The sequence below is a fragment of the Gymnoscopelus microlampas genome, assembly GCF_963454915.1.
Source record: "Gymnoscopelus microlampas genome assembly, chromosome: 8".
NCBI lineage: Eukaryota > Metazoa > Chordata > Actinopteri > Myctophiformes > Myctophidae > Gymnoscopelus > Gymnoscopelus microlampas.
In genome coordinates, this window is record NC_139945.1 from 6,834,181 (window position 1) to 6,853,540 (window position 19,360).

The window sequence follows — 19,360 nt, forward strand, 5'->3', positions numbered from 1 at the left end:
GCCAGCTCCGCTGCTGATGGTGGTCGTGGTCGGTAAAGTCATGAGTGAGTCTGAGTTGACATTCATTGTTGTAAAATCATACCAGTACCACTGTACTATTGGCAAACTGTTAATAAAGTACCCAAAGAAAAATAATGCCTTTTCTTTCGGCCGCGGGTGGGGGGGCGGGGGAGTTTAAACATACTCAGTTCAGAGTACATTTTGTGTACTGAATAAACCGAATTAACCGAAATAAAGTTACAAAACCCCCCCAAAAAAGTTAATTATCCGACCCAAACCCGCATGCGCAGCGCGCGTGCATGTATGGCATGTTGGGCACCCGCATGTGTTTATAAATATCGGCGCCCTTGACGAGCAACACGTCACAACGTGAATCCTTGTGAGCTTGTAGATCGGCTATTGTTTCCTAACGTCCCCCCCCCAGAATGTGGACTCTGGGGTTCAGGTGGTTAAAGGCCTGCACAGAGGACAGGATGCAGAGTGATTGATTGAACAGATAAATAGCCACACTGCAAAAAAATGGATCCTTGAGGTCCATTTCTTTGAACTCTCAGGGTTACATGAACGCTCAGGATGTTGCAGTGCAGAGCAATTTAGCTGTTAATGAGGAGAGAAAGGAAGACACACTAAAGAAGTGGGATGTCTCCTCTCCTGTCCTCTCCTCTCCTCTCCTCCAGTCCTATGCAGGGTTTTAAAGGCCATCTCATCTCTCTAGAGACCTAACGCAGCATACGTGTCTTCATTACATGTGTGTGTGTGTGTGTGTGTGTGTGTGTGTGTGTGTGTGTGTGTGTGTGTGTGTGTGTGTGTGTGTGTGTGTGTGTGTGTGGGCGATGTTTGTTTTGTGCAGAATTGCACTAAACATCAATTAGTGCTTGTTTGTAACCATCATGTTTTTACTTTACTGGAGTATTTCTATTTTCAATACTTTTTCTTCTACTCTGCTCTCCCCACACATCCCAGAGGAAAATATGTTTTTTACTCCACTACAATTAAATGAAAACTTTAGTTGCTAGTTAGTTTGTAGGTTTTAATTAGCATTACAAAAACATACGTTAACCACTTCAGTCCTATATGCTTCATGTATTAAAAAAAAGATTTTCATAATTTGAAAACTTGTGAAATGGGACATTCTGCCTGATGAGTACTTAAAACAACACTTTTGGTACTTTAGGTATATTTTGATGCCATTACCTAAAACATTTAGAATTTTGAATGCAGGACTTTTACTTGTAACTTGTATTGTGGTATTAATGTTTTACAAATGTGAGTACTTCTTCCACTAGACCAGTGGTTCTCAAACGTTTTCATGTCAAGGACCCCCAAAATGATATATATATATGGGACCCCCAGAAGCAAAGATTTGAGTTACAAATGCTCGTTTAAAAAATATGTATATTCAAAGATTTGCGGCACTCGGTGCCGCGCTATGAGCTTGTAGATCTGCTATTTTTGAATAGCCAAAGTATAAAATTTGGATAAAGGGGTTAAAATGATTGTGACGCTTTATTAACTAATTTAGCTGGAGACCCCCTGGTAACCCCTCCCTCAAGGACCCCACTTTCAGGGACGCGGGAAGGGGGGTGCTGAGGGTGGTGGGGAAGAGAAAGAAAAAAATTGAAAAACATTTTGAATTTTTTTTAGATTTTTTTTTTTTTGTAAATGAAACAAATATATATCATTTTAAAGTCTATATACACCCTTATATATTAAAACAATGATGTATTTAACTTTGGGGAATAAAATATTTGTTGAAAAAGGTGAAAAAAATCGCGGGACACATGTGAAAAAAAATCGCGCGCGTGCGGAGTCCCCCGCCAAGCCCAGCACCCCTTGGCATAAATGACTTCCAGCGTCCCTGCCCACTTTGACATAACCTGGGGATTATACCAGTCAAAGTGACCTTTTGGTTGAACCTGAGACACGCCAACACTCGTCGGGGGACTCGGGGCAGAAACCTCTTATCTCCATATTTTAACTTATTGTGTTTTTTACCGTAAATGAATGCGCTTGATCATCCTACAGCGTCACACGAAAGCATCAAAAGTAGCAGATCCACAAGTTCAAAACTCATTTGCGCCACGTTGTGAGCTTGCCTGCTATTTATTATTATTTTTTAATCCTGAAAAGTAACAGTTTTGGACATAATGAGGTTTCCACCCGACAGAGACGATATGATATGATATCATAAACCAAGGGTCTTCAACAAGGGGTCCGGGACCTCTAGGGGGTCCTCGGAGCTACTATAGGGGGTCCGCCAAATCTTTGTGTGATAGGATTTCGTTTTTTTTACATTAACTTGAACCCTAGAATTCCTTTTCTGAGGGGAACATTAGCCAAAAATAGCCGATCTACAAGCTCTCAACGCCTCGCGCTGCGAGGCGTTGAGAGCTTGTAGATCGGCTATTTTTGGCAAAGAGGCTATAGGTGTATAGAGGGAAAACATAGCAGACTAAATACAAAAAAACTTTAATATGAAACACTATTTTATACAATATAGAGTAGGGGGTCCCTGCTTCATTTCTCGCTCAGCTAGGGGGTCCTTGGCCTGAAAACGTTGAGGACCCCTGTCATAAACATTACCAGCTGCAATGCTCATGCACCTTATGTCTAAACCTCATGTACTGTACATACTGTACTGGTGGATATGCTATGTCTTTTTATTTTGGATTCTTACTTTTCCCCCTTTCCTCCTTTTTTCTTCCTTCCTCTTTCTGGAAACAACAAAAACGACAACCATTCCACCCACTGTCTTTCAGTGGTGTAAAGTAACTAAGTACATTTACTCAAGTACAATGGGTTAAAGTATAAAAAACGTGAGCACTTCTTCCACCGCTGCTGTTTTCACACCTGTAAACCTTATGATGTGACAATAAAAGATGTCTGTGCTCCTCCTCCTCCTCCTCCTCCAGGTGGCCTGTTCATCAGGAACACGGACCAGGAGTACACGGCGTTCCGTCTGGCCATCTTTCTGCACAACACCAGCCCCAACGCCACCGAGGCGCCCTTCAACCTGGTGCCCCATGTCGACAACATAGAGACCGCCAACAGCTTCGCTGTCACCAATGCATGTGAGTCCTTGTGTGTGTGTGTGTGTGTGTGTGTGTGTGTGCTTGTCCCTGCAAGAGAAACGATAATACAATGATGGTGTGCACATTTCATTTGCTCTCTCTCTCTCTCTCTCTCTCTCTCTCTCTCTCTCTCTCTCTCTCTCTCTCTCTCTCTCTCTCTCTCTCTCTCTCACACACACTCTCTTTCTGTCTCTCTTCTCTGTCACCGGTTTTGACACACACACACACACACACACACACTCTTTCTCTCTATCTGTCTGTCTCTCTCTCTCTTCTCTGTCACCGGTTTTGATGTGTGTGTGTTTGTGAGAGAGAGAGACTTTGTTTCCCTCGCTTTACCACGCCATACTGTGTTTGCGTGACGGCGTTCGCTTGGCTGAACCGTCACACGTTGAAAACCCGCCTGTGGGTTTGGTGAACCGGACCAAAATGTTTCTTAATGAAGCACCGAGGTCTGTCATGGAAGCAGACACCAACCTCATTACCTGCTCGCTCCTCAGCTCTGTAGTCTGTACACAGTCACATCCTCAGTGTCCGTTTATCCATCTGTAACTGAGAATATTAACCAATTTATCCCATTTGTTCCTTATGTCTCTGAGTCACATCTAAATCTCAGAGAGTGAAGTGAACAGACAGTTACGTTTGGTTACATTTGAACACTCTCTGACTTAAATTAAGCACTGGAACCCCAGCATCCCTATTCCCGGGGGGAGCATTAGCCCCAAAAATTCCACAAGCTCACAACGCGTCGCTTTGCTTTGCATTGTGATCTTGTAGATCGGCAATATTTTTGGCCAAGAGACGGAAAACGGCGGTCCAAGTACATTCGTAACTCGGGTCTAGAGGGCTTAAGCGGTTGAAACCAAGGATTTCATACACAGAAGTCTCATACACAGAAATATAACTGGTGAGAGATTCAATATAGATTATTCTGTGTGCGTGCGGGTGGGGGTTTATTTCATTATTGCACCGCAAACGTAGACAATTTTGCCACCACCGAGTTCACTGACAGCTGCCACCTCAGTTTCGATATGTTTTTACTTGTGTTAGTGGGCTATGTGTGTGTGTGTGGGTTTTCCTTGCTTTACCACGCCATACTGTGTTTGCGTGCCGGTCTCCGCTTTGCTGATCCTCATAACGTTGAAATCCGCCTGCGGGATTTGGTGAACTGGACGAAACATTGCTTAATTAAGCACCGAAGTGGGTTATAAAAAGCAGACATGGACCTCATTACCTGTGATGTACACAATGGAGCAGCGGAGTATAGGCAATCCCCCCGTGGTCTCGCTTACGTCGGCTTTGAGAAAAGAAACAGACCTTTTATTAGTTGTGGAAGAATTTTGCAGCTGTGGTTATGCTGCGATGTGGAACTTATTTTAATGAATGAAAGGTTGTTTTAAACCATGGCAGAGTATGCTAATACACTATAGCTAACACATCTGCAGTGGTTGGAGGTTGAGATGTTCCGATTTATTTCCCTCCAGATACTGGATCCAAGACCTGCAACTTGCCCTATCATATATATATATATATATATATATATATATATATATATATATATATATATATATATATATATATATATATATATATATATATATATATATATATATATATAATTGTTTAACATAAATCAGCTGTCATCACATGATCCATTATGTGATATATCAGATCGGTGAACAGACTGATAGGTAGTCTGGTACCAGCTTTTTAGGCAGCACTGGAGGCTAGTTCTCTTCCACTGAGACACTTAGATCCTGGTGTAACTGGAGGAGTAGTAGTAGTTGCCCATAAGCGCAATATCTCCCCAGGCCAAGCGGGGATTTAGTCTTGGCAGAGCGGGAGGAGTTTGGTCTGCCACGCGGGAGGTTCGAATCCCAGGGCATGAACGTTATGGATTGTAGTTTTGTCAAAGCATGCTGTTTCAACAGCGTGAGCATGGTAAATTATATGTACAATAGTGCCCTCCACCATCACCATCACCATCACCATTAACATACCAACAGTCAGCTCTCATATCTTGTGTGAGTGTGTACCTTGCTGTACTACAGTGGTTCTCAACCTGTGGGCAGGGGCCCACTGGTGGACTGGACTGTGAAGATATTGCAGGTGAGCCCCCAAAAATATATGAAAAAAAACAACAACAATGTCATGCTATTTTTACTATAAAAACGATAAATAGGAACTCTGTGTTCCTGCTTGGATCAACGGCAATCGATTGATTGATCATTACAAGAAACATTCTCTGAAAATGCACGCTGCCCACCCACCTGCCTGTCGACTGCCGCGTGAGATGGGTGGGCCATTTTTTATCGATTTTGACATTTTTATATCTACGAGAGTCTTAGTGGCCACCCCCCCCTGCAGTACGCCCTGGACGTTAACCAGTAAAGCCCGTATTTCTACAAACATGTACAAATGCTAAATCTGTCTGTGGCCGAACGCCCCCTCGTTTACTTCCTGTTTACATTGAGTGTAATTCCGGCTTTCACCGGATGCGCCCTGTCAATACCGCCCATTGGGAACTTCCGACAGAATCGTTCACATACGGGATTAAATCACTTCTTTATTAAACATTATGGACTAATACATTGCACACGGCTGCACTGCGCTAGTTAACATTTGGGGCAACCGGGTATAAGCACCTTATATTTTGCATTTGTATATGTTCGGAGAAATTCAGGCTTTACTGGTGAAAGTCCAGGGCGCACTGGGGGGGAGTGGTCGCTAAGACTCGATAAAATACATCTACGATAGTCTTGATCCGAGGCTATATTCGGCCCTGATCCTGAACAGGTTGAGAACCACTGCTTTTACTCTACGCCATACTGTGTATGCGTGGCGCCGCTCGCTTCACTGAACCCTCATGCATTGATGGAATCCTGCCTGAGGGATCCGTGAGCCGGACAGAAACGTGAGTTAATTAAGCACCGCAGTCTGTTGTAGAAGAAGCAGACATGGACCTCATTACATGTGAGTCAGTCAGTCAGTCATGGTAAGTTCACAATGCAGCTGCTAGAGTCCTGGTTGGGGGGGGGAGCGGCATGTCTTCACTCGCTGCCTGTCAAACACACAACCCACTTAACAACGGTTCAACCTGCCGGCTGTATTTTGGGCAGCATGCCATTGTGCAAAAAAAAAACGTTTGAAAATAGTGGATTTCAAAGCTCACACTGTAAAACCTCAGTTGTGTGAGTGAGTGTATAGGTTTGGGATTCTGTAGGATTTGAACGTTTCCGGTTCCTTAACGTTTCCCTCTAAACGGTGCGATTCCTTAACGGTTCCTTTTAACACATTCATTGCCAGGTATTAATTAATTAATTCATCCGCCACTGCCTGTTTTACCTTATTTTGAGTGTTTTTGACAATCCACAGATTGTTTTTTTCAGCCCGGATGTAAACAAACGATGTCTCCGTGGAAAGACGAGTCTCTTCCACCCGAAACAAACATTGTAACTGCGATCGTCCATTCTGTAGATATCGGCAGTTGAATATAGCTTGTTTTCACCAAAAACGCAATCTGGGAAAATACATTTGAGATACAAGTATTTTTATAAATCTGATAACATTGCAGTGGACCGGGTGATTTCCTTTTTTTTAAATGACGTCATTTCTGGGTCTATGCTTCTCTGGAAGTCAAGACATCATTCATATTATTTTATATATATATATATATATATATATATATATATATATATATATATATATATATATATATATATATATATTATATTATTTTGATGTGTTAGCGATTCATATATTTAATTCAATCATACATACTCATACAATATTGCATACATATTATTGTAGTGGTTCTCAAAGTTAGGTCCAGGGACCCTTTGGGTTATTTGATGGGGGTTCCAAAAGGTCTGTAACTCTGAGAGTGTACGAATGGAACCACATGTTCCATCAGTTATGGTGGTCCTTGAAATTAAAAGCTGATTTGAAATGGGACAGTCAGGTGGACTATATGTTGACCTCAGCCAATAGAAAGCTTTTCGTCCTATGTCGCCTGAAGAAATTTGGGGTCCAAGACCCTGAATTGGTTTCGATCTACACAGGCTATGTGCGCCCGGTGCTGGAGTATGCTGTCCCAGTCTGGCACAGTTCCTTGACTGTCGACCAGACGAAAAGACTGGAAAGAGTTCAGAAACGGGCTTGCAAAATCATACTTGGCCGGAGGTACTCGGGATACACAGAGGCTCTACGCAGCCTCACATTGTGCACCCTATCAGAGAGGCGCACTCAACTGTGTCTCGACTATGCCAGGAAGCTGTTTAAGTCCAACTTCAGAAACTGGCTTCCCCGCCTCAGAAAGGAGATCTCTGGTCGCCAAACAAGGAATGGAGACGACCTGGACACTCTACATTGCCGAACTGAGAGATACAAGAAATCACCAATCCCATATATGTGCAGACTTTTAAATGATAGTGGATTTTAGATTTGTGTTTTAGGGTATTAGATTTTTAGATAGGCAATTGCTTTTTTTAGATTTGAAGTTTTGTATTGTAATCAGCAAAATAATTCAGTGTTTTTAATGGCACCTGTCTTTTTAAACCTCTGTGATCATGCTGAAAGCTGAATAAACATAAACACCTCATAAGGTTTGAGAACCACCTGCATTGTAATTGTATAGCAGACTTGATAAACCGGCTCCAGAAACAGTTCCAAATGTGATGGAACCGATTCCGGTTCCAACCGTGTGTGTGTGTGTGTGTGTGTGTGTGTGTGTGTGTGTGTGTGTGTGTGTGTGTGTGTGTGTGTGTGTGTGTGTGTGTGTGTGTGTGTGTGTGTGTGTGTGTGTGTGTGTGTGTGTGTGTGTGTGTGTGTGTGTGTGTGTGTGCGTGCGTGCGTGTGCGCACACGTGCGTGCGTGTTTGCATGTGTGCGTGCACGAGGGTCATGCCAGGCCGAACGGTCTGTGTTATTTTGTCAACCTCTAGTCTACAGGTTGTGCTCTGTTTAATTCTATTACTCATCTGCCCCTCGGTGAGAGAGACAGAGAGAGTGTGTGTGCGCACACGTGTGCACGTGTGTCTGTGTGTGCACGGCACGCTCATGTAGTACGAGTGTGGTCTAGATGTAGATCTATAGACCTACAGTATTGTGCTATGCTAATCATTTGATTCCTTCCACAACTGCGGTTTATGTCTCAAGTTTAAAATACTTTAGTGTGTGTGTGTGTGTTAGGGCATTAACAGAATAATCCAATATTCGAATATTCGACTATCAAACCGACTATTCGACTATCAAACCACTATTCGATTATTCGATAAAAAAAAATAAAAAAAAAAAAAGTTTTTTTTTTAGATTTTTTTTTTTTTAGTGGCTTTTCTGCAGCAGACACGCAGCTGTGAGCTCTGGTGTGACGTCAACTCGCATTCCTTGAGTACAGTTATCATTGTCATTGAAAAAAAAAAAAAAAAAAAAAAACTTTATTTTTTTTATTTTTTATTTTTTTATTATTTTATTTTTTATAATCAAATCGATTAATTGAATATTCGAATACTTATAGGTCGAATAATTCGAATACTAAAAATCACTATTCGTGAATGCCCTAGTGTGTGTGTGTGTGTGTGTGTGTGTGTGTGTGTGTGTGTGTGTGTGTGTGTGTGTGTGTGTGTGTGTGTGTGTGTGTGTGTGTGTGTGTGTGTGTGTGTGTGTGTGTGTGTGTGTGTCGGTGGGTGTGGGTGTGTTTGTGTCGGTGTGTGTGTTTGTGTGTGAGGAGTGATTCACAATTTCACCCCCTTCACATTAGAGGTCTAGGTCATATTCAGGACTGTTTGTTGTGCTGTGAGCTTTCATTTAAACACTGTAGATAAAGTAGCATCCTTTTGTCTCCTGTTTCTGTGTCTCATTAACCACTAATTACCTCTCTCTATTCATAGTAAAACGGACCTGAATTGCACAGAACTTGGTGCACTCTATAAATTAGACCTGAGGCGGTTCTTAAAAAAAAATCTAAATCCTAACAGTATTTTAATTTTTTGTTTTTGTTTTTAGAGATTTTTCAAAAATAGCTAAAATATGAGCTTGTATATACTATTTTTGAATAGCCAAAGAAATCTAAAGTGACACAGATCTCTACACCAAATCTCTTAAAATAGCCGATCTACAAGCTCACAACACGTTGCAGGTCAAGGACTCCAAAACTAATATGTCATTGACTTTACAGATGACCCCATCTGTAAAGATCTTGTGACCCTCATACGAGATTTGCGTTTCATCCTTAATTGTAAAATGTGAACATTTTGAAAATAGCAGATATACAAGCTCACAACACGTCGCATCATGATGCGTTGTGAGCTTGTAGATGGGCTAAAAAAGTTTTTATTGACTATTTTCAAGTAGCCAATCTAGATAGACAGTCGACATGGCCATGAAGAGCATCCTTATTCTCTTAGCGCCAGAAGGCCATAAACAGACACCCACACAAGTGGCCCTCTCCAGAGCGCTGCTTTGAGAGAATGAAAGGTCTTGGATATCATCTCATGACTCATGGCTCTTTTAACAAAAAAAGTCTAACCCATTCAGACAATTTATTCCCACAGTAGATATCATTGTGGCTTCTAATACGTCAGCCAAAAAAGAAAAATGGAAAAGTGGAGTGATAAGTCAGACAGTCAACTCTCACATAGCTTTGTAACCATTATATAAACGTAGACGCCTCGTTGAGCCGCGACGGTTCATTGGAGCGATGTGTCATGGCCGGCGCCATATTTCGTGTGACAAGCCAAGCCTCCTGTAATGCATGTATGCCCCCATGTAAGTCTATTGAAGCCGGAGGTCTTTCCACTATTAAAATCATCATAAATCACTGAATTCTCAACCCATTTTCACGCAGGTTGGTTTGTTATAAATGTCAAATTTTTTACTTAAGTAAAAGTATCAATACTCCCATGTAGAAGTACTCCGCTACAAGTAAAAGTTCGGAATTAAAAATTAAAGAGTAAAAGTACAAAAGTATTGGTATCAAAATGTTTATCTCTAAACATTCGAGTAATGAATAATTTTATATGAAGTATGGCTGCCTCAACACGGCCCATCCCTTACGGGATTATTCATAGACAGGAGGGATTTCAGAAAAAAGGCCTTCTATAAGGAGGTTAGAGGCATTTGGGGGTAAAAGTTGGGAACCAGGCCATTTTACATAATTCAAGGGTGCTGAATCAGAAAAACACGGTTCCCAAGCAAAATTCTTAGTGCTTAACCTCCTAATTTGCATATCAAAATGGCTGCCGATTTTGAAGTATTTCTTAAATAACTCTATAACAAAGCAATCAAATCTGACAAATAAAGTGTATATATTTATATTCTGAGGGTCAGACAATGTGTGGAAGGTATTTATAATGTAATATATGTAAATAAATGTAAATAATGTAAATGAATATGCAAATTAGAGGCCACTATTACAGAAAACGGTTTCGTACTTAAAGTGATTCATCCGCATCCCCCTTATTTTATTTTATTTCTACTTATCTGTATTTTTACCATCCTTAAGACATCTAAAATACATATTTAGATCATGGAAAAATCCTGGTACATTTGGCCCCTGATGACCAAAAAATAAATTGCCCCCATGTATAACTCACCCCCAGAATGAGTTAGAGCCACAGAACTGGTACTGATAACTGAACACAAACTACTTTCAACACAACTATATAGAGTGGGATGGGGATGGCTATAGTTACACTTAGACGGCCAACAGGGACTAGCTGAAATGTATTAAGCCCCGCCCCTCTGTGTTCCTATTGGCTGGGCTTTAAACAGCCATAACTCCAATTCCCAGCATCGAAAACCTATGAAACTTCCTAGATGCGCTTAGACGGCCAACAGGGAAAGGCTGAAATTGTTTAAGCTATGTAGCCTAACTTTTCAGTTGATTGCCATACAGGCTTGTGTCCCCCCCCCCACCCCCGATGGGCCCTGCCTAGTACAGCCTAGTCCAGCCTATTACTGCCTAGTCCTAGGACTAGGCTAGACCTGGGTGTACTAGGCTTTACTGTACTAGACTCTGCTGGGCTCTAATAGTCTGTTTTCAGCTCTAGCAGGCTTTGCTAGGCTGTACTTGGCTTTATTAGGCTATAGAAGGCAGTACTTTACTTTGGCCTACAAATGTTCATGCAAAACTATTGGTGGTGCACACACAAACTATTGCCCGTGTACACAGTGGTTAATCCCAATGGTCTGAGTATCTACAGGGCTGACAAGGGACTAGCACAGCCTAGTTCAACCTAATAGAGCCTAGTACAACCTAGTCTTAACTAGTCCAGTCTGTTCCATGCTAGTATAGCCTATATCGCCGTCCCCTAGTCTGTTCCATCAAAAGGCTGGACTAGGCTAGACCTGGGTGTACTAGGCTTTGATGTTGTAGTCTCTACTGGTCTCTAATAGACTGTTTTAAATTCCAGTAGGCTGTGCTGGTCTGTACAATGCTATATTAGGCTGTACAAGGCAGATCTGTACTATGGTCTACAAAGGTTCATGCAAAACTATTGATCGTGCACACACAAGCTATTGCCCGTGTTCACAGTGGTTAGTCCCAATGGTCTGAGTATCTACAGGGCTGACAAGAGCCTAGCACAGCCTAATAGAGCCTAGTATAGTCTAGTACATCCTAGTACAGCCTAATCTATCCTAGTCCAGCCTTATCAGTCCTAGCATAGCCTTGTACCCCCTCCCCTATTCTGTTCTCCCAAAAGGCTGGACTAGTCATGGGTGTACTAGGTTGTACTATACTAGACTCTACTGGGCTCTAATGGTCTGCTTTCAGCTCTAGCAGCCGTTGCTAGGCTTTACTGGGCTCTATTAGGCTATAGAAGGCAGTACTTTACTTTGGCCTACAAATGTTCATGCAAAACTATTTCTTGTGCACACACAAGCTATTGCCCGTGTACACAGTGGTTAGTCCCTATGGGTTGAGGATCTACAGGGCGGACAAGAGCCTAGTACAGCCTAATAGAGCCTATTAGAGTCTAGTACAGCCTATTACAACCTAGTCTAGCCTAGTCCGGCCTGTTCCATGCTAGTATAGCCTATACCACCCTCCCCTAGTCTGTTCTCCCAAAAGGCTGGACTAGTCTTGGATGTACTAGGCTGTACAGTACTAGACTCTACTGGTCTCTAATAGGCTTTTTAGCGGCTCTAGCCGCTCTATACCTGACTTTGTCCGTGTGCGTCAACGTTCTGATTGGTCAGGTGCGTCAACAAAGTGATTGGTCAAGCTTCACGCGACACATGGCTATAAACACATTATAAACACATATCAATGACAAAATGTATCAAAGGCGCCGCTACCTTCACACAGGGTGTGATTTTTTAATCTCTAGTAGGCTTTGCTAGGCTGTACTAGGCTATATTAGGCTGTACAAGGCAGATCTGTACTATGGTCTACAAAGGTTCATGCAAAACTATTGCTCGTGCACACACAAGCTATGGCCTGTGTACACAGTGGTTAGTCCCTATGGTCTGAGTATCTACAGGGCTGACAAGGGACTAGTAAAGCCTAATAGAGAGTATTAGAGTCTAGTACAACCTAGTACAACCTACTCTAGCCTAGTCCAACCTGTTCCATGCTAGTATAGCCTATAGAAATGATTTCATGTGCATGCCATAAGCAATGCACAACACGTCGTTGCAAATGCCGGAAATCTGGGTTACGATGCACAGCCATGTGTGCATGTCAGCAACGGAGTGATGATCAACCTCCTTGTATGAATGTGGTCTAGTGTCTAGACTTTCGTTCAACAATGGCCAATACAGTATCTTTAGAGTACTAAACCGTTATCTGTTATGGGGGCCGCTATTTTGCATATTTTGGAGTAGGCTGATTATTATATTATATTATCATATTATATTACTTACAAATTCTTTACTCACATTGTAGAAAATGTATATAGACACTTCATTTGTCAATTTTGCTTGCCTGGCCACAGAGTTATTGAAGATAAAGGTGCGAATTTGCCAATTTGGCAGCCATTCAGATATGCAGATTAGAAGGTCAAAAACTAAACATTTAGCATGGGGAAAAAGTATGTATTTTAGATGTCCTAAGGATGGCAAAAATACAGATAATTAGGAACAAAATAAGGGGGATGCACCTTTTGCACCGTTTGAGTACTAAATAGAGTTGTTTAAGAAATACTTCAAAATCGGCAGCCATTTTGATATGCAAATTAGGAGGTTAAGCACTAAGAATTTTGCTTGGGAACCGTGTTTTTCTGATTCAGCACCCTTGAATTATGTAAAATGGCCTGGTTCCCGACTTTTACCCCCAAATGCCTCTAACAATCACATATTTCAGAAATCCCACCGGTCTATCAGACACATTTTAAAGAACACAATATGTACACCATGACACCAAAATAATCAACTAAATAAATAAATACCACATACTGTATACATCATTGGTTCTCAAAGTGGGGTCCGGGGACCCCCAGGGGTACTTGAGGGGGTTCCAGGGGGTCCCCAGCTAAATGATAGATTAGTCACCAAATGGACCCTTATGGGTCTGTAACTCTGAGAGTGTACAAAGGTTCCATTTGTACACTCTCAGAGTTAAGTTAACATTGATTTTACAATATGAATTGGGGTCCCAGAGATAGAAATGCCATTAAATGGGGGTCCGTAGCCCTAATGCATGTTAAACTGGGGGTCCTTGAAATTGAAATGGTTGAGAATCCCTGCTAGAGCTGTAAAAAATCTTCTCTTATGGGGGTCCCTGGCATAACTTTTGAAATGGGCTCCGTGGGCTAATAAGTGTCAATTTGGGGGTCCTTGACATGAAAAAGTTTGAGAACCACTGGTATACATGACTCTGATCAAAAGTGTAGAGACAGTTTAGTAGTCTAGTCTTTAGTGTGTGTGTGTGTGTGTGTGTGTGTGTGTGTGTGTGTGTGTGTGTGTGTGTGTGTGTGTGTGTGTGTGTGTGTGTGTGTGTGTGTGTGTGTGTGTGTGTGTGTGTGTGTGTGTGTGTGTGTGTGTGTGTGTGTGTGTGTGTGTGTGTGTGCACGCACGCGCACTAGCTTCCGGTTAAGTGATGTCGGCATCCATACATGAAGGCTGATGGGAGACAAAAAGTGAAAAAAAAAAGTGTTTTGAGACTCTTCTGACGTTCACTAAGTGCCCGAGGAAAGGAAATGTAAAGAAGCAGCGGTCGTGAGGGTATAATGTTAATGTGTAGTCGCTTATTATTTAATACTGTACGTACAGTTAGCCCGCCAGGAGCTATATAGCATGAACTGTGAGGGGCAGAGATCAGCTCGTGTCTTCAATTTCCAGCTCTTTGTGCATGCACACACCCACACACACGCGCGCACGCACACACACTCAGGGAAATGAAGCTCTTGTGTATGAACTGTCTACTCTGTGATGGTTCAGCCTCCATCCATCCGCAGGCTACATAACAAGCAGAGCCCTATCTTTCTCTCTCTCTCTCTCTCTCTGTCTCTCTGTCTCTCTCTCGCTTTCCCTCAGTGGTGGAAACCTCTTATCTTTTTTTGTCTCCGCCAGGAGACTATGTTTTCGTTCTCGTCCTTCCGTGTGTCCACCAAGCTAACATTGGTCAAGCTTCACGTGACACGTGACAATATGTTGAAAGGGTGTGCTTTGATTGGCTAGCGAGACGCATGATGAAATAGAGTGCTATAAATAGGTGTGTCACTTCAAAAGATCATTTATATCTTTTGAAGTGAGGTAAGACAGGATTAATCAGGAACAGTACTGGCGGAGACCTGTGCTCCGAGGAGCACATTTTCTAGTTTTTTGTGTGTTTTTGAGTGGTGCCAACCACTCCTATATCTGACTTTGTCTGTGTGTCAGTGTGTCCGGGTGTGTGTCTGTCCGGGTGTGTGTCCAATAAACAAACATTGATGACAACATCAATACAGGGCTCATCAAAGGCACCACTCTCTTCACACAGGGTTTGATTTTTTTCATAAATGAAGGCCCTACCTGATCATACTACAGCGTCACACAAAAGCATCAAAAGTAGCAGATCTACACTTGCGCCGAGTTTTGCGCTTATAGATCTGCTACTTTTGATATTTTTTAAGTTACAGTTTTGGACATAATGAGGTTTCCACCCCCCAGAGACAATGTACAATGTTTTACGTGAGTAAAAGTAAAAAATACCACAATGTAAGAAATACTCTGTTGTTTGAGTACATTTTAGACAAAAACAAAAAAGCAGATCTTCAAGCTCACAACGCATCTTAATCACATTGGGTGCCAAAGGTTTTGGGAATACAACCATGGAGTGCCAAAACCGTATATATACTTTTTTCATTATTATATAGGAGATATCATTTTCCGAAGATTTAGACTTCAATCCACTTCCTGGTTAACTTATGACTTCAAAAGCCTGTATCTCGGCTCCTCAAAAATGGTTAAAAATCCTGGCACTCAGTGTACTCTGTTTTTAAAAAAACCTGGCACCCCATGTGTTAATGTGACGCGCTTAATCTAAATCTACAAAGTAACGTATGACTAAAGTAATTCTAGGGGAGCACACATTGCAATATTTAAGTCTGAGAATGTAATGGAGTAGAAGAATTAAAGTAAAGTAAAAGTACCTCGACATTGCACTCAAGTGCAGTACTTGAGTAAATGCATTCAGTTTCGTTGCACCAGCGCCTTCTCTCTCTCGCTCATCTTTCTATCTCTCTTTCTCTCTCTCTCTCTCTCTCTCTTTCTCTCTCTCTCTCTCTCTCTCGTCGCCTCCGGCCGTGGCGCGGTGAATGGATCTCTGAATTAAATTGTGACTCACACTGCGTGTGGCCAGTGAGTCGGCGCTCTGAATAGAATGACAATGTGGGAGCTGTGTCTGTGACCTTGGCAGCCCTTATCCCACGTAAACGGATCGTAAAAAAAAAAAGAAAAACATAAATGCAAAATAATAAACCATAACCAAGTATATAAAATGTCAAAACATGTTTTGAAAATAGCAGATCTACAAGTTCACAATGCGTCGCATCGCGACACATTGTGAGCTTGTAGATCGGCTATTTTCAAATGGCCAAAATGTATATAGGGCTGAAGTGGTTAATGTTGTTTTTTTAATAATAATCCAAATCTACAAAGTAACTAGTAACTAAAGTTTTCAAATAATTGTAGTGGAGTAAAAGTACAATATTTGCCAATATTTCCCCTATTTTGTCCTGTGTTCATAGTGCAGCGGTTCTCAAATGTTGTCATGTTGGGGACCACCCTATATTGATTTTAATTTACCCGCGGACCCCCATTTGAAAGTGTTTTGTGCTAGGGACCCTCCACAACACTGCTATGGTGAAATACTTTTAAGATTATTAAACATTTGTCACAATTATTCATGATTTAGCAAACATTTTCAAAAATAATGTACAAGCTCACATGCGCTGACAGCTTGTCCATGAGATGTTTTGGAACCCCCTCAAGGACCCCTGGGGGTCCCCGGACTACACTTTGAGACCTACTGTCATAAACTAAATGAATGCAACTAATTTCTACACCCAGGAGACATGGCTTTGCGAGCGTGTGTGTGTGTGTGTGTGTGTGTGTGTGTGTGTGTGTGTGTGTGTGTGTGTGTGTGTGTGTGTGTGTGTGTGTGTGTGTGTGTGTGTGTGTGTGCGTGTGCGTACTGTACACTATCTGTCTGGGCTCACAGCTTGTCTATATCCACTGGCTTATGGAGAATAATGCACACTGATTAGCATGACCAAGAACAGCAGTGTATGTGCTCACGCATGTGCTCATGTTTGCACGCAGGTATATTTAGGGACGTGTGTGTGTGTGTGTGTGTCTGTCAATGCTGCACGCGAGCGAGGCAGCAGAATGTGTTGCAGCATACATGGGCAACTGGCGGCCCGAGGGCCAAATGCGGCCCGCAGGTTAACTCATTCCCTGCTAGACTTATTTCTGGCTGTGTTTGCCCACTGCCAGCGATTTAGTGTTTTTTATAAAATTGTTTGAAAATTCACATTTTTTTTTTTTCATTATGATCGCAAGTCCAGTCGTTTCTAAACACACAGGCGAGTCGTGCACGGCGCTCTGACAACAAACATTACGGTCGGGGCACAGCGTTAAACAGCATGCATGGCCATCTGAACGAAAAACTCACTTTCTTTTTCCTCCTCGCCAAATTGCTAAATCGCGTGTTCAACTGTTTGTAGACACACAGGGTAGTTGTGTGAGTGGCCCAGAGAAGAAATTTTCAATCGGCGACATTCCATTTTTCAGCAGTAGCAGTTTCAAAACAGCGACGCGAAACAGTGTTCCGCGACGGAGAAATGCAAAGCCGAGATAATGGCGTCTGAAAGCGGAACCCAAACAGGAAGTGGGCGGGAGCGAAAATATTTGATATGACATATTTCCGTATCCGGGTGTGCTACAATGAAATGTGTCCCTTCGAGAGATGAAGGACGGTGAGATCTTGTTTTAAAAAATGATGAATCAAAATTACGTTTTTTACGTCAGTGGCAGGTTTGGTAATTGGAAAAAAATACGTTTGTTACGTCAGTGGCAGTGGATTTAATATCGGAATACTGATATATTATTGATTTCAGCTGTTACAATTCCTAACATGCAAACATGACCCGCTTTAATTACTTCAGTCTATATTAGTAGCGTAATGACTAGTATTACAATTCTATTGTCTTTTTTATGTCCAATGTATTTGTATTTAAGTTCATAAAGTGAACATAAGTATAACTAAATGCATTTGAAATTAAATAAAAATGTTGCTTTTCAAGATTCCAATTCAAAAATGGCAAAAAAATAAATCAGTATTCCAATTCAAAAATAGCAAAAGTAGCAGATCTACAAGCTTAAAACGCGTTGCACTGTGACACGCTTTGAGCTTGTAGATCGGCTACTTTTGCTACTTTTGTGTGACATAGAATGGTGAAGTACGGCATTCATTTGCGAAAAACGTTACGGAGATAAGAGGTGTCTGCCCAACAGTAGGCTATATACAATGTGGCCCTCTGGAGGGAAACTATAGTGGCCCTCTCCATCATCAAAGTTTCCCACCCCTGTGTTACAGCGTAACGGTGCAGTGGCTTTGTTAGAGTGAGGTGTTGATGTTCTGGTTTGGACTGGAGAGACACAACAATGCTGCTTTGTACCAAGGTCCATCTAGTCCAGGGGCCAAGCAATATTTTGGTACCACCTAAGGTGACCGTAAAGTTTTTGTATTTTTGTCTTCCTACATGTGTCTAGTTTATATTTTGGTTGATAGAAAATAAGTCTTTTTTGGGTGAACTCCTCCTTTAAGTTTCCCAGGGGGACTCTCTACCCATTCAGCTATGACCACCCTAGACCGAAGGAGGGTCAACTTTTACAAGCTTATGGAAAGCAGTCTTTTTGCAAACACCAAAAATCTGAGAAGTTATCAATTGCACACCCCATGAAGCCTTAAATACATGGATATATTTTGTTTTTTGTCGCAATAATTTGATGCCCGGGTGTATTTCCGGTAGGAGACACAAAGATTCTACTTTGTGTCTCCTACCGGATACATTAGCCGGTAGGTAGTGATAACTGCCATTAAGCTACAAGATTGGAAGGGTTATCATACCAAAATATAAACTAGAGACATGTAGGAAGACAAAAATTCAAAAACTTTACGGTCACCTTAGGTGGTACCAATTTGTGAAAATATCAGTGTTGGCCCCTGGACTAATCATTCTGTTTAAAACCTCTATAACAGGGGTCTTCAGTGTTTTCCAGGCCATGGACCCCTTATCTGAGAGAGGGAGATGAAGCAGGGACCACCCATTGTATGATCTAATGTTTTTGCCAGGGCCTTGGAGCCAAGGCCGTAACAGTGTAGCCCAGTGGGTTTTCAGCCCTTTTCATACCAAGGCTCATTAGTTATTGGGCATTTGAGCCACGGTCCACCATGAGATTTAGACTCTCAGACCCAAAATATGTTGTTATCGTTGGATACGAGTTTGTCCACAATTCAATGCTGTATTGATGTGGTACCATAAGAGAGATAACAGGCAAACGTTGATCGAAATAACAATTATTTAATTAAGTAATGCAGATGTTTAACAATAATTTAACTCTTGAGAGTGTAAAATGAAACCAAATGGACCCGGGTCCATTTGGTTTCATTTTACACTCTCAAGAGTTAAAGATCTATAAGGGTCCATTTGGTTACCAACTCTCCATCATTTAGCTTGGGACCACCTGGAGCCCCCTCAAGGACCACTGGTGGTCCCCGGACCACTGGTTGAGAACCACTGGTGTAGCAGGAAAAAAAGCGGTCCCAAGTACAGAGCCAACTCATGTCCACTTTGCTAACTTATA

The 19,360-nt window shown here is 41.9% G+C and overlaps 1 protein-coding gene across 2 annotated transcripts in view; it reads left to right on the forward strand.

Annotated features, from left to right (window-relative positions):
* gria4a (glutamate receptor, ionotropic, AMPA 4a) overlaps nt 1-19,360 on the forward strand; it is a gene marked incomplete at both ends in the record, with an annotated part of 231,958 nt that overhangs the window by 3,655 nt on the left and 208,943 nt on the right. For both annotated transcript variants that reach the window (XM_084065523.1, XM_084065522.1), the window contains one exon: nt 2,913-3,071. In XM_084065523.1, the coding sequence (XP_083921649.1) occupies nt 2,913-3,071 (159 nt within the window). The remainder of the gene's footprint in view (nt 1-2,912; nt 3,072-19,360) is intronic.